The 12,783-nt window shown below is 41.9% G+C and overlaps 1 protein-coding gene across 6 annotated transcripts in view; it reads right to left on the bottom strand.

Moving 5' to 3' along the window:
* LRP1B (LDL receptor related protein 1B) overlaps window positions 1–12,783 on the bottom strand; it is a 2,177,452-nt gene that overhangs the window by 298,148 nt on the left and 1,866,521 nt on the right. For all 6 annotated transcript variants that reach the window (XM_082262163.1, XM_082262161.1, XM_082262165.1 and 3 more), the window contains one exon: window positions 5,719–5,804. In XM_082262163.1, the coding sequence (XP_082118289.1) occupies window positions 5,719–5,804 (86 nt within the window). The remainder of the gene's footprint in view (window positions 1–5,718; window positions 5,805–12,783) is intronic.

The raw sequence follows: 12,783 nt of genomic DNA, 5'->3' as shown, positions 1-12,783 counted from the left end.
TGATTTGTACTAAAATAATACTAAATCTATTAGGGGACTTAGTCAGCTGAGTTTGACTATCCACCGATATGGGATAGTGCTCTTAAGAAATTTCCTGTTTCAGGTCATAGCTAAGAAATATTGAATTGTTTTATTTTTCAAAGTGATCCTTGCAACAGGCAGATGTTTCAAGATAAACTGAAAAAGTGGAATTTTTTTGCCATTTTACACTGTCCTTTTAGTTACCCAAATTTGCCCCAATAATCTAATAAGCATTTACAATGGAAACATAATTTTAATAACGTGGCACCATTGCACCTATATTTCAATAGAACAGCTTTTTAGCTTACAGTATAGCAACTATATTAAGCCCGTGGACAGTCTAACCAAGCCTTTTTCAACCAGGGTTCCATGGAACCCCAGGATTCCTCCAGAGGTTTCTAGAGGTTCCTTGAGCACTGAGCATGTTTTCCTTCTCAGCTAAATTACCACAGACACCAACGATCTTTTCAGCTATCTTTAAGGGGATCATTCTTCCTGTTGACTATAAATAAAGGGGCATTCTCCCCACTGACCACCAAATAATGGACATTCTTCCCACTGACCACCAATTAAGGGACATTCTCCCCAATGACCACCAATTAAGGGACATTCTCCCCACTGACCTCCAATTAAGAGACATTTTACCCACTGACCACCAATTAAGGAACATTCTGCCCACTGACCACCAGTTAAGAAACATTCTCCCCACTGACCACTAATTAAGGGGCATTCTCCCCAATGACCACCAATCAAGGAACATTCTCCCCACTGACCACCAATAAAGGGGCATTCTTCCCACTGACCATTATGCTAATGTGCCCTGCGTTGTGGCTATAGTATTAATTGCCAGGGGGTACCTAACAAATGAAAGGTATATTAAAGGTCCTTCTGGATTAAAACATTTGAGAAAGGCTGGTCAAACCAATATAATTAAACAATCATTCATATGTGTAATATATATATATATATATATATATATATATATATATATATATATATATATATATATATATATATATATATATATAGTAGATCTTTTTAAACAAACTTAGAAGAGAATCCATTACAAAGCTTACGAGTTTAATAAAATTGCTCTGACTGGATTTGAAAGGTCAGGAGGGCCTATGCAAAATGATAGCATTGTCTGAGGGTGGGGGCAGAGACAGGCCACAGGAGGAAGGCAACAGCTTTAAAATGTACACATAGGCCAAAACTTTTTTTTTTTTTTTAATGTTTTCGTGGTGGGTTAAAATTACTGTTTGTATGTTTTTTTCTGTACCTCCTTCAGGAGATTTCCCTTCACTTCCTGTGCCAACAGGAAGTAATACAAAATCTCTAAGAAAGGCAACTGTCTGTCTCTTAGTGATGGGCTTTATGTTTGAGTCAAACGTACGTACACATTGGGTGTTCGTGTGTTTGCTGAACACACAAACACCCGGGGCGCTCAGCGGAAAGTTCGCCTGCCGATGAACGCCCCATACTGCACGATTACAGTGCATTAAGTGCTTGTGATTGGCCAAAGCATGCAGCTGACCTGTATGCCTTGGCCAATCACAGCACAATGTCCTGTCAGAGCCATGATTGGTCAAAGGCAGGGTGCCTTTACCCAATTATGGTTCAGGGGCAAAATCCACACCCCACACTATATAAGGCTGCTTACACGGCAGCCCTGTGTAGTGTGTAAGGAGTGGAGATTAGGCAGGTAGTTAGTGGATTGTGCTTGCAGTCAGTTTAATGCAGTCAGTGCAGTGCAGTGTAGTGTAGGGCTGATTCTTGTGTAACACAGTGTAATGCAGTCACTTGCAGTGCAGTCAGTGTAGTGCTGTCAGTGTAGTGCTGTGATGATTCTTGTGTAATGTAGTATAATGGTGCCACTGAAGTGTTGGTGTATACAACACGTCTGTGTCACCCCACTGATCCCATTTTGTTTTTCATTTTATATATATATTATGTATAAATGCTGTCCCCCCATCTTCGTCACAGGTGCTATTCCTTCTGCATCAGCAGGGTATTTCTTTTTGTTGGCTTTATTAAGTTTTTTTTATTAAAAAAACTATAACAAAACAGTTTATAGCTCACTAAGCAAAAAAGTATTGCACCCAAGCACCATATTTCCATCCTACATGCTATATTCCACCACAGCTGCCAAAGCAGCCTATTCCACAGGCTCCTTGTCCACAGCTACTACTTCCGTAACCCCACCATCATGCACGTAGGAGTCACCATAATTATTCGATCATAGTGTCAGTTACATGATGCTGGAGGATGTGCAGCAATATGAATGCTCCAATGTTGGTTCCCAGGTTGAGGAACGGAATAACATGAGCCTAGAGACAGGGGGTGACAATGGTGGACAAGAAACTAGCAGTTAGGTTCCCCCAGCTGCAGCAAACTGCCATGTTTGCTCCATTGACGAGGAGGGGTGGGGGGTGATAAGGTCACTGACTGTACTTGAGTGCCTGAAAGAATAGAGTAGGAAAGTGAGGAGGAGGCACAACTCCAACGAGGTAGGATATCCTCCAGGGGCTGGCTTAAGGGCAACCACCCTATTGCATCACACCACAGAGCTCCACAGGTGCAAGGCTCTGCTAACTTCCCACTGACTTCAAAAGTTCATTGGTGTGGGCTTTGTTCAACACATGTGCTGCAGACCACCGTGTTGCTGTTTGCAATCTCTGTCTGAAGCGGATCAAGCATAGTCAAAACATCAGCCACTTGGGCACCACATGCTTGACAAGACATATGACGACCTGCCATTCAGCCCATTGGCAACAGCACCTGAAAGACCCACATTATAAAAAAAATGCAGACTTCTCCTTGCTCCTCATCTGGGATCTCTACCCCTACTATACCTCAAGTCTTCTCAAAAACCTGCATTGAGAGGGATGATGATATAGCAATGGGTGCTACAGGTACTTGCACCAAATCTGCTAGCAGTACATTACCTGTTGATTTCACCACCAGGCAAATTTCGCTACTCTAGTTGCTGAACCGTAAAAAATAATACTGTGTTAGCCATCCACATGCTCAGCATCTAAATGCTAGCTTGTCCAAATTGCTAGCACTACAACTGCTGCCTTTTTATCTGGTAGACTCTGCCCCCTTTCGTGAATTTGTGGAATGTGCTGTACCACAGTGGCAGGTTCCAAAAATAAATTTATTTTCATGTAAGGCCATTCCAGATCTGTACCATTATGTGGAAGGCAAAGTTTTGGCCTCGTTGGACAGAGCAGTCAGCAGGAAGGACAGGGATGTTACATTTCCTTCACGGAGCACTGGGTAACTCTGCTGGCAGCTGGGAAGGATGCGGGACAGGGTTCAGTGCTGGAGCTTGTTCCACCACCACGCCTCCAAAAAGCTGGTGCTGGTTCTGCCATATCTTTCTGCTCCATCCCCTCCCGTTCTTCTTTCTCTATGGTCTGTATGACAGGTGCATGTAATTTAATTTTTTTTTTCTAATTTTTAACAGCAGGGCCTGTTTCTGCGCCCAGCAAGAGTAACTCTGAGGGGTTACAGTGTTCAGCTACCACTAGGAAAGGGTGAAAGGTTTGGGCCGAGCATAAGTTTGGTCTATACATCGCCCATTCAGGTACTCGCCTAACACCTGAATTTTCTCTGCACTTAGTGGAATGTTGGCCCGCCGCTGCCAAGTGCACAGTCAATAGGTTGGTAAGGCTTCCCTGCTGAGAGTTAAATTTAAAAAAAATAATTGTAAAAAGAAAATGTAAATTAAAATAAATCGGGGTAAAAACAGCTTGGGGGACCCTTTGGGTCTTGTATGGCTTTTAAGTGGAATCCCATGACAGAATTAAGAAAGAAAACAGCGTAGGGTCTTCCCCAAAATCTATACCAGGCCCTTTGGGTCTGGTATAGATTTGAAGGGGAACTCTACGCCAAATTTAAAAAAAAAAAGGCATGCCCCCCCCAAAAATCCATACCAGACCCTTATCCGAGCATGCAGCCTGGCAGGCCAGGAATGGGGGGGTGAGCGAGCACCCCCCTCCTTAATCATACCGGGCCGCTTGCCCTCAACATGGGGAGAGTGCTTTGGGGTGCCCCAAAGCACCTTATCCCCATGTTGATGGGGACAAGGCCTCTTCCCGACAACTCTGGGCTGTGGTTGTGGGGGGCTGTGGTTGTGGGGGGCTTATCGGAATCTGGAAGCTCACTTTAACAAGGGGGCCCCCAGATCCCGCCCTCCATGTGAATGGGTATTGGGTACATTGTATACTTTTTTGGTGAATAGGTAGGGGTACAATGTACCTGATACCCATTCACGTGGCAATGGGGGGGGTGGGATCTGGGGTACCTCTTGTCAATGGGGTCTTCCAGATTCTGATAAGCTCCCCAACCACAGACCCCCACAACCACAGCCCAGGGTTGTCGGGAAGAGGCCCTTGTCCCCATAAACATGGGTGCTCCGGGGTGGGGAGGGGGCAGAACTCCCACTGCTCCAGAGCACCCCCCCTCATATTGAGGGCATGTGACCTTGTATGGATCAGGAGGGGGATGCTCACTTGACCCCCCTTTTTCTGACCCGCCAGGCTGGATGCTCGGATAAGGGTCTTGTATAGATTTTGGGGGAGACTCTACGCCATTTTTTTTTATTTGGGCGTTCCCCTTAAAATCCACATCAGACCTGAAGGAGACGGGAGCTGACAATACATTACAGCCGCGAGCAAGCTTAAATTACTTTTTTTCCTTTAGAAACCTCAATATTGCTGCAGCAGGCTCCATATATTGTACAGATGCGCCACTTTACAGGCACATTAAGGGGACCCTCCAGGCACAATATTTAAAGGAATTTTTAATTTTTTTTCCCATGTTCACGAGAACTTTTTCACAGTTTGAGATGTTCCGGTGAGAACCAAACAGGGGGGGCGTTCGGCCCATCACTACTGTCTCTGTAACAACTGTAACTGGATAAACAGATGGGAAATACAGACAGCTATAAATACTAGAGTGTAAACCCTTTCCAAAAGTATTTTAAACTAAACAAAATAAAAAAAATGTACTTTACATACATAATAAATGTTTTTCAAATAAGTCATATTTCCAAAGATGCCTTTCACTGCTCCGATGCATTTTTTTAAAGCTGAACTCCAGACAGATATACAAGACAAAAATTATTACAGCTCTGTAAAATCGTGAATACATCATTAAATGTATATGGTAATTTTAAGTAGTGTAAGTCCTTGAATTTGACCTGATATCAGCCTCCCAAAGTTCCTGCACAGCAGAATCTAAATGTGAGAAGAAGCAGCACAAGGAGCCAATCAGTTTATGTGGTGACAAGAAGCATGCTGAGTGACAAAGAGCTGAGCCCATTATTGTGCTGCTTCGCATTTCACTGTCCAGTCATAAGCTGGGACGGTTCCAGGATGACTTTAACTAAGAGGAAGTAGGTTAAATGATGCTGACCATCAGACTGAGAGAATCTAGTGGCAGAAAAAAAGTATTGTGGGGATATCTCTAGACTGAAGCTGAATACCACAGCAAGTTTGCTTTGTTATTTCATTTTTTAAAAGGCTGTTTATTTTCATCTTGTTAATTTTAGCTGGAGTTCTTCTTTAAATGACCTCTAGTGTAAGACTGGTAGTGTAAATGGAGCAAATGAAAACCTTTAATACAATAAAGCGGCATGGAAATGCTTTTGCGGTGGTAAAATGATAGTATGTACACTGTGAAACCTCTAACCTGCTTCAGCATTGTGTAATTGGATCCATCTGTGCTCATTCTTCTTATTTCATGGTGGTCAGCCAGGAGGAGGAAGGGTTCGTCCGCTAAACTCAAACACAATGTTACATTTCGCTTTAGCCATTGCACAAAACACATGCAAGAATCACAATGGATATTCACTTTTCATGTTAGAAATGAAGACCTGTACTCTTTAAGCAAATATGCTTTTTCAATGGAAAACAGATTTCATATTTTAATGAGACCCTCTGACTAAATGAAAGAAAAAGTGCAGGTAAAAGCACTGCAAAATATAGTATTTTAAATGCTTGCTTGCAGTTTTTTCCTCTTTCCCTAAAAGATTTGTTCTTCACTTGAAATGTGACTTTGAACTTTTGATTATTTTAAGAAGAGCCTATTACCCTAGCACAACCCTCTTCTTCCTTGCATGTCATAGTCCTCTATTTTTCTAGGAATGTTCAATTATTCTTCATGCTGGCCCTTATCCTCAGCCCCTCACTTCCCTACATAACCATTAAAAAAAAAAAAAAGCTCAGGGAGGAGTGAAGGGGAATACTATAGAGCAGTCTTTTTCAACCAGTGTTTCCATGAAGTCCTAGGGTTCCTCCAGAGCAGCCTTTCTCAACATTTTCAATGCAGAGGAATCATTGAACCCTTTCCAGTCTCCGGGAACCCCTTCTAAAATAAACTATATCTACAACTCATGACACATTAGTGTAATGGTCAGAGGGAAGAATGCTCCTTACCCTTATGGTCGTTGGGAAGAATTACCGACTTACAGATAGCCAAAAAGATCAATGGTGTTAGTAATAATTTATCTGAGATCCAGAAATTGATCATTGGTCAAGGAAACCCTAGCAACCTCTAAAGGAACCCTAGGGTTTAATGGAACCCTGATTGAAAAACCCTGCTCCAGAGGTTGCTAGGGAGTTCCTTGTGCAATGAGCAATTTCTGTCCCTTAAAAAAGTAACCACTGACAGCAGTGATCTGTTACCTACCTGCAAGGAGGGATTCTTCCCTATGACCACTAATGTAAGGAACAAGCTCCCCAGTGACCATCAAACATGTACCATGATCTAAAGATAAAGTAATTATTAGCAAGATTTCCCTGAGACCAGAAAGTTATTTCAAGGGTCCCTACAAGTTAAAAATGTTGAGAAAGGCTGCTCTAGTGTGTCACTTTGGTGACAGCCCTAAACTTCTGAAATTACATCCATGATGGTGGTGACCAACAGCAATCTCAGGGTTTTAGATATCTGCTCAAGCATGCATAAAATATATTAAATGCACATATAATTATATTGAAAGATTGTTGCTGATCTGGCAACAGGTTCTCTTTAAATACTCATTCTCTCTATCGTAATTCCTAACGACTGCTACCATTGCAGTCCCCCTCCCCCTTGCTGGTAAGGGTCCATATTTGTCTCTTTCTCACATCATACAGACATCATACATCAAGGCCTTTTGCTACTGAACCACAATGATTGGGCTGTGCAGGGAGTTACACTGAAGAGTTTATTTAAATTATTTTTTTCTGGGGAATTCATAAAGAGTATTTAAGACATGACAAATGTTGGTGCAGGTGACAGATTCATGTACCTGTGTTCAGAGGTGCACATACACATGCTCCGTCCTCAGTGCAACTATGCTTCCTCCCTGCTCCTGCACTTGTTGGACAGCACAACAAAGGGGAGTTTTGTACTTGAGGTGGCGGAGCCTGATGGGGATTCGCTGACACCAATTCCCCATCAGGGCCACTCCCTTTGTGACTGACAGTGGATGGATTCTTAGCCAAAAGACATTGGCACTTCAAGTCTATTAAAGTGCGGGAGATTAGCATGGCTCCATACCCACTGACACCCTGCCCAGGACGTAACGCGTACAGTGGAAGGAGCCATGCATGACCCACGGCCTTCTTACTGAATGCTTGTTTGACAGTCCTATTGGTTCAGGGGGTCATGGTCCTAAGGCGAGTGACCAGCTGTGTGTATGGTGGAAGGTGCTGCACATTATATGACACCTGCATGTTCTATCTAGAGACACCACTTTGCACCATCTGGGATCTATTTATATATTTTTTTATGAAAATGTATTTGGATTTTTTTGATATATACTGCATATTTTATAAGTTTTAAATGTTTTATAAATTATGAATATTTCTTGTGTTGCACTATTTTCATTTATTAGCAATAGACAACCTGCTATTAGCTATAGAATTCAGCCACTGCCTGTTGTCAATCAGCTTCCCCATCAGGCTCCATCCACTGCAGCGTCACTGGTTGCTAGGAGGCTGTCGGCTGTGAAGGCAAACATGCTGCATTGCTACACTGCATACAGAGACAGGCACGCTGCCTATCTCTGTGCACCAAGTTATTGTACGTCTTAATTGATTTTATTTTTATTATCTGTGGACTGGAGGTAATTATTTTTTAGTTTGGTGCATTAATTAAGAGTTACCTGAATCTGCTGCATTTGTGTTGGTAAAGTTATCCATATATGTGGTGGGCATTTATTTAATCTGGTGCAGACCAGATTTAAGGGCCAGAGCCCTAAACAACTGTAATTAGTGCTGTATTGGTATGGTACCCAATCAGTTTCTAACTTCAGCTTGTTCTACTTAGCTTTGACAAAAAAAAAAAAACTGGAAGCTGATTAGTTTCTGTGCAGAGTTGCACAAGATCTTGCACTTTCCAGTTTTAATAAACCCCCTCCTTGTCTTCTTCTTACTCCTTTGGTTACCTCTACCACAAACATAGTCTGACCATAAATGGCACTTAACTGAAGGAACAATGTAGCTGGAGACAACTGCAGACACCTGACCATTGCTCTTTTATGAGCTTGTTGGACACTCCAAAACCAGCACTGGTATAAAGGTGAGTATTGCAGCCTGCATTTTTTTTTTTTTTTTTAATTAAGGCAGGGGTATAATTTTGTTACATAAAACTTTATCCGGTATTAGTTGTAACACAGCAGTTTTTTCTTTTACAGAGTGCTTTCCATCTGTTCATTGAAATGCATGTCAGATCAGCTGGACCTCAAGAGCATAAAACAATCTCTAGGGGCTCTGCTTAGCCACACTACATCAAAAGCAGTACATGCATTACATTTTGAGGTTTCATTCCGCCATTCATCAGCTGAATCTGTAAAATCAGATGTATGCCTATTAACCTAGCCCCCTACAGAGCTAACTGAATTGTAGGTCTTTTTCCTAATTAGATAGCAGCCTCCATTTAAATGGCTGCTCCACCCAAAACTGTTACACTGCAATATAAGTTCACGGCATTGATGGAAATTACAGCATTTTTACTTCAAGTTGCTTCAAACTTAAATTACTAACATCTTACATGATTTTAACACGTTATCGGCATTTCTAAATGTTTTTTCATAACCTTAATTTTTGCATTTTTTGTTTAAAGAATGCTTGGTGGTCCCACCATACAGGGTCTTGTTCATTCACTTCCTATTGTAAGTGACAACTGTCTTCTAGTTGTGCTCCTGTGTTGTCACCCTGTCAGATGGGCCTGTAGTGGGGACCTCTAACAGTCGAGCTATGCATTAGGGATAATATATTAAAGACAAATTGACTTAGTGAATGAGGTGAAGCTCTGCTAATTTCCCATCCAAAGCAAAAATAAATAAATAAATAAATAAATAAATAAATAAAAAAAAAAAAAATATATATATATATATATATATATATATATATATATATATATATATATATATACATTATTTTTTATTTTATTTTCCTTGCATGTGATTGCATGATGGAAGTTAGCAGAACTTCACCTCCATTCACTCTGGAGGAAATTCCCATGCAATGCACAACTTCCCTTGCAAAGTGAACAATCTATTTGCCTTTAAAAAAAATGTTTTCACACCCCAAAACTAATATTAGGCTGCAAGCATACTTGTGCACAGTATGTAAGCTGCCTTTAGTAAATCAACTTTATTGTGTTAGGTAAGGTCTAACCTTGCCACTGTCTTAAAGACAGTCTAGATCATGGTTGCTCAACCTGTGGCCCGCCAGCTGTTGTGAAACCACAAGTCCCATCATACCTCTGCCTTTGGAAGCCATGCTTGTAACTGTCAGTGGCTTGCAATTTCTCATGGGACTTGTAGTTCTGCAGCAGCTGGGGGCCACAGGTTGAGAACCCATAGTCTAGAGCAGGGATCTTCAAACTATGGACTTCCAGTTGTTGCAGATTTACACGCCCCATGAGGTATTGCAAAACTCTGACATTCACAGAGATGACTAGGCATGATGGGAATTGTAGTTCCTGAACAACTGGAGGGCCATAGTTTGGAGACCCCTGATCTAGAGCTATGATGTGCAGCCAATGCAGGAGTGCATTAGGAAGTGGATAAGAGAGGATGCAGCAGATCAGCAGCCCCGAGATTGAAAGAAGGTGAAAATAGTAATTTATGGGAAAAAAAGGCAGTTGTTTATGATAAACAGTGTTGTTAGAGTTTCCATCTAGAAAAAAAGGCCATTAGTCATGGAGAGAACACTTTCCCAGAAGATAAAAGCACTCAGAGGAGGAATCAGCATGTTAGTATTCAGACAAAGATAAAATGTATAGTTTGGCTGAACACACTCATTGACTCTGGTGCTGTCCAAGGTGCTGAAATGTCTTGTATGTATGGTAGCTGTACAAGCTTTTAGTACTGTACCGAACAAGTAATATTTCATTTACACTCACCTACCACTTTATTGTGTACACCTTGCTAGTACTGAATTTGACCTCATTTTGCCTTCAAAACGGTCTTAACTCTGCATGGCATAGATTCAACAAGGCGTTGGAAACATTTCTCATAGATGATTTCTCAGACATCTCTGAGAAATCTTTCCAACACCTTGTTGAATCCAGAGAACATTTCTCAGACATCCCAAAGGTGTTCTATTGGATTGAGATGTGGTGACTGTGGAGGCCATTGGAGTACAGTGACCTCAATGTCATGTTGAAGAAACCAGTGGTGACATGATTTGAGCTTTGGGACATGGTGCATTATCCTGCTGGAAGGAGTCATCAGAAGATGGGTACACTGTAGTCATAAAGGGATGGACAGGGTCAGCAACAATACTCAGGTAGGCCGTAGCGATTAAATGATACTCAATTGGTACTAAGGGGCCCAAAGTGTGCCAAGAAAATATCTCCCAACCCATTACACCACCACCACCAGCCTGAACACATACATGATACAAGGTAGGATGGATTCCTGCTATCATGTTGTTTGCTTCAAATTCTGACCTTACCATCTGAATATTTCAGCTGAAATGGAGACTCATCAGACCAGGCAACATTTTTCCAATCTTCTGTTGTCCAATTTTGGTGAGCCTGTGCGAATTGTAGACTCAATAGTGGCATCCGGTGTGGTCTTCTGCTGCTTATTCAAGGTTTGATGTGTTCTTGTGCATTAAGAGATGGTATTCTGCATACCTTGGTTGTAATGAGTGGTTATTTGAGTTATTGATGCCTTTCTATCATCTCAAACCATTCTCCTCTGACATCAACAAGCCATTTTCCTCCACACAACTGCCGCTCACTGGAAATGTTCTCTTTTTTGGATCATTCTCTGTTAATCCGAGCAATGGTTGTATGTTTAAAATCCAAGTAGATTTTGAAATACTCAGACCAGCCCATCTGGCACCAACATGTTTAAAGTCACTTAAATCCCCTTTCTTCCCCATTCTGATGCTCGGTTTGAACTTCAGCAAGTCTTCACCACGTCTAGATGCCTAAATGCATTGAGTTTCTGCCATGTGATTAGCAATGTTGTGTTACCAAGCAACAGGTGTACCTAATAAAGTGGCCAGCGAGTGTATATGGTACCCCAATGTGCAGTCTATGCACCTCCACTATCTGCTGTATGCCCCCCCGCAACCTTAGCTCAGCAAGACTTCAGAAGAAACCACCTGTAGTGCATGCTCTGGTTTTCTGAAGTGTGCTGACATTCTACTTATTGCAATGGCTTCTGTTTTGATCTCCAAATGATCAAAGGTCTTCCTGCAACTATGATCAGTTACACAGCAGCTTTATTCCTTAGGGGATTAAACAGCTTGGAATCAATAGAAGGTAGAAGCAGGCATATTGTGTGCAGTGATGTTCCCAGCAGTGTGGATGTGACACCTGAGACTTCCCGGACACACAGAGATAACACAAGGCTCTCAAAACTAAAGTAGGGGCAGATGAATCCATAACATAAAAAGCTTGTCTGCCTCCTGCTAGGTCTCTAGCATAAAGGTTTACAAATATCTGGGGTCTGAGAACGTTCTCTTTTTTCCAGGTCATGGTATAGCTAGTAGAAGTTAGCCATGTTAAATTAGACTTGTTACATAGTTTTTTCTAGCTACTTTTTATGAGGAGGGGTTGAGTTTAATACTGCTTTAATTCAGGCTTTTTCCCTCTGTTTTCCCCTGGTGATCTGGCCAGTGAAACACCTCATGTATTAGAGTGTCCCTACTCTGGATGAAGGAGCACAGTGGGCACATTTGGACAGCAGAACGGTCGGTCTGGGAGGAGAGGAGTGTTAGATGGACTAGTAAATTGAGGCCAGACTCTAGCCCAGGGGTCTTCAAACTATGGCCCTCCAGTTGTTCAGGAACAACAATTCCCATCATGCCTAGTCATGTCTGTGAATGTCAGAATTTTTCAATGCCTCATGGGATGTGTAGTTCCACAACAGCTGGAGGGCGGTAGTTTGAGGATCTCTGCTGTAGCTAATGCTTTATAGGCAGTTAAAGCAAACTGTTTTTTTTTCCATTTTGGATAAAGGTTTTACATACATAAAATCTGACCACTTTAAGCACTTATGTCAGTGTTAAAGTGGTAGTAAACCACAGTTGAAGATGAAGAAGAAACCATTCTCCTTCAAGGCAATGTCATAATGTGCTAGTATGCTGCATACTAATACATTATGAGAGACTTACCTTGAAACAAAGGCCTCCAGTGCTGCGCTGTCACCGCTGACAGGGCTTCCATCTTCACTCGGTCTTCCTTTCAGGTTCGCGTCCTCCGGCTATAGCAAAATGGTAGACTACGGCTACAGCAAAACGGTAGACT

The sequence above is a fragment of the Pelophylax lessonae genome, assembly GCF_965119305.1.
Source record: "Pelophylax lessonae genome assembly, chromosome: 6".
Taxonomy (NCBI): domain Eukaryota; kingdom Metazoa; phylum Chordata; class Amphibia; order Anura; family Ranidae; genus Pelophylax; species Pelophylax lessonae.
This window is presented reverse-complemented; position numbering and strand designations above follow the sequence as displayed.